This window comes from Spermophilus citellus (genome assembly GCF_964194105.1).
Source record: "Spermophilus citellus genome assembly, chromosome: 3".
NCBI classification, from domain to species: domain Eukaryota; kingdom Metazoa; phylum Chordata; class Mammalia; order Rodentia; family Sciuridae; genus Spermophilus; species Spermophilus citellus.
In genome coordinates, this window is record NC_138184.1 from 13,019,447 (window position 1) to 13,021,099 (window position 1,653).

The 1,653-nt window shown below is 42.5% G+C and overlaps 1 protein-coding gene across 1 annotated transcript; it reads left to right on the forward strand.

Annotated features, from left to right (window-relative positions):
• Nucleotides 1-221: 221 nt before the first annotated feature.
• Nucleotides 222-1,148, forward strand: LOC308643271 (olfactory receptor 7A10-like; the record flags this gene model as incomplete). The annotated part of the gene is made up of 1 exon (XM_081283180.1): nucleotides 222-1,148. One exon carries the CDS (start codon nucleotides 222-224, stop codon nucleotides 1,146-1,148), a length of 927 nt encoding a protein of 308 aa, XP_081139306.1.
• Between the last annotated feature and the right edge of the window lie 505 nt (nucleotides 1,149-1,653).

Here is a 1,653-nt window from a genome sequence, read left to right on the forward strand (position 1 = left end):
AATTTCTCTCCTTTCCCTTGGTTTTTCTTTTTTCTTTTTCTGTGGGGCTAAGGTTGAAACCCAGGACCTTGCACATGGTAGGCAATCACTCCATCACTGAGCTACTCCCTAAATTAATTCTTTTCAGAAAAATATATATTGTTTCATTTCAATGATGTAAGTAATACCTGTCTAGGGAAAATTCGTTATGCTCTTTTTCTCATTTCTGTAGTCACATGCATATGGAACCAGGGAATGATACTCAACGTTTAGAATTCCTTCTTCTGGGACTTACAGAGGACCCAGAACTGCAGCCCCTCCTCTATGTCCTTTTCCTGTCCATGTACCTGGTCACTGTGCTGGGGAACCTGCTCATCATCCTGGCCACCATCTCAGACTCCCACCTGCACACGCCCATGTACTTCTTCCTCTCCAACCTGTCCTTTGTGGACATCTGCTTCACCTCCACCACCATCCCCAAGATGCTGGTGAACATCCAGACACAGAGCAAGGCCATTTCCTATTCAGGATGCATCACCCAGATTCACTTTTTTCTACTCTTTGTTGGGTTGGATGACTTTCTTTTGGCTGTGATGGCCTATGACCGGTATGTGGCCATCTGTCACCCCCTGCACTACATGGTCATCATGAACCGCAGGCTCTGTGGATTACTAGTACTGGTATCCTGTGTTGTGAGTTTCCTACATGCATTGTTACAAAGCTTAATGATGTTGTGCCTATCCTTCTGCACAGACATGGAAATCCCCCACTTTTTCTGTGAACTTAACCAGGTGGTTCAGCGTGCCTGCTCTGACGCCTTTCTCAATGAGGTGGTGATATATTTTGCTGCTGTCCTGCTAGCTGGTGGCCCCCTCAATGGCATCCTTTACTCTTACTGCAAGATAGTGTCCTCCATCCGTGCAATCTCTTCAGCTCAGGGCAGGTACAAAGCCTTCTCCACCTGTGCGTCTCACCTCTCTGTGGTCTCCTTATTTTATGGCACAAGCCTAGGTGTGTACCTCAGTTCTGCTGTGACCCAAAACTCACACTCCATTGCAACTGCTTCTGTGATGTACAGTGTGGTCACCCCCATGCTGAACCCCTTCATCTACAGTCTGAGGAACAAGGACATCAGGAGCGCTCTGAGGAGACTCTATTGGAAAGATTAAAGTGTCAATTCTATTGAAACTGAATAAGTCCCTGAGATTGCAGGGCTCAGAACCTCAGAGCTCAGAACTGATTTTCTGTATCATATAACCTGGAAACAGAACTTGCTCCTTCTCCTTTACTCCTGCATTTCCATTTCTTTGATTTCGAGTTCCTCATACAATTCCACTGAGTCATTATTTTTATTGTGCATTCTGATCTCTAGGAATTTCAATCCTATTCATTTGTCATTTCTAAACTTTCCCAAAATCATTCCCATCTATGAATGAGTAATACTTGAGAATTCTCATTTGTCCCATAAGATATAATTTTAGAAATAATTTTTATCTCAAATGACATATGTCATGGTACTTAATTGTATATTTTGCTAAAAAGAGTCCTAATTTGTATTCACATGTGAAAATAATATTTATCAACTGAGGCTATTTCCATGACTCTGTGTGGAAACAAGTATGAGAAAAAAATATTTTAATACTATGGATTGGAACCAAGGGTGCTTAACCACTG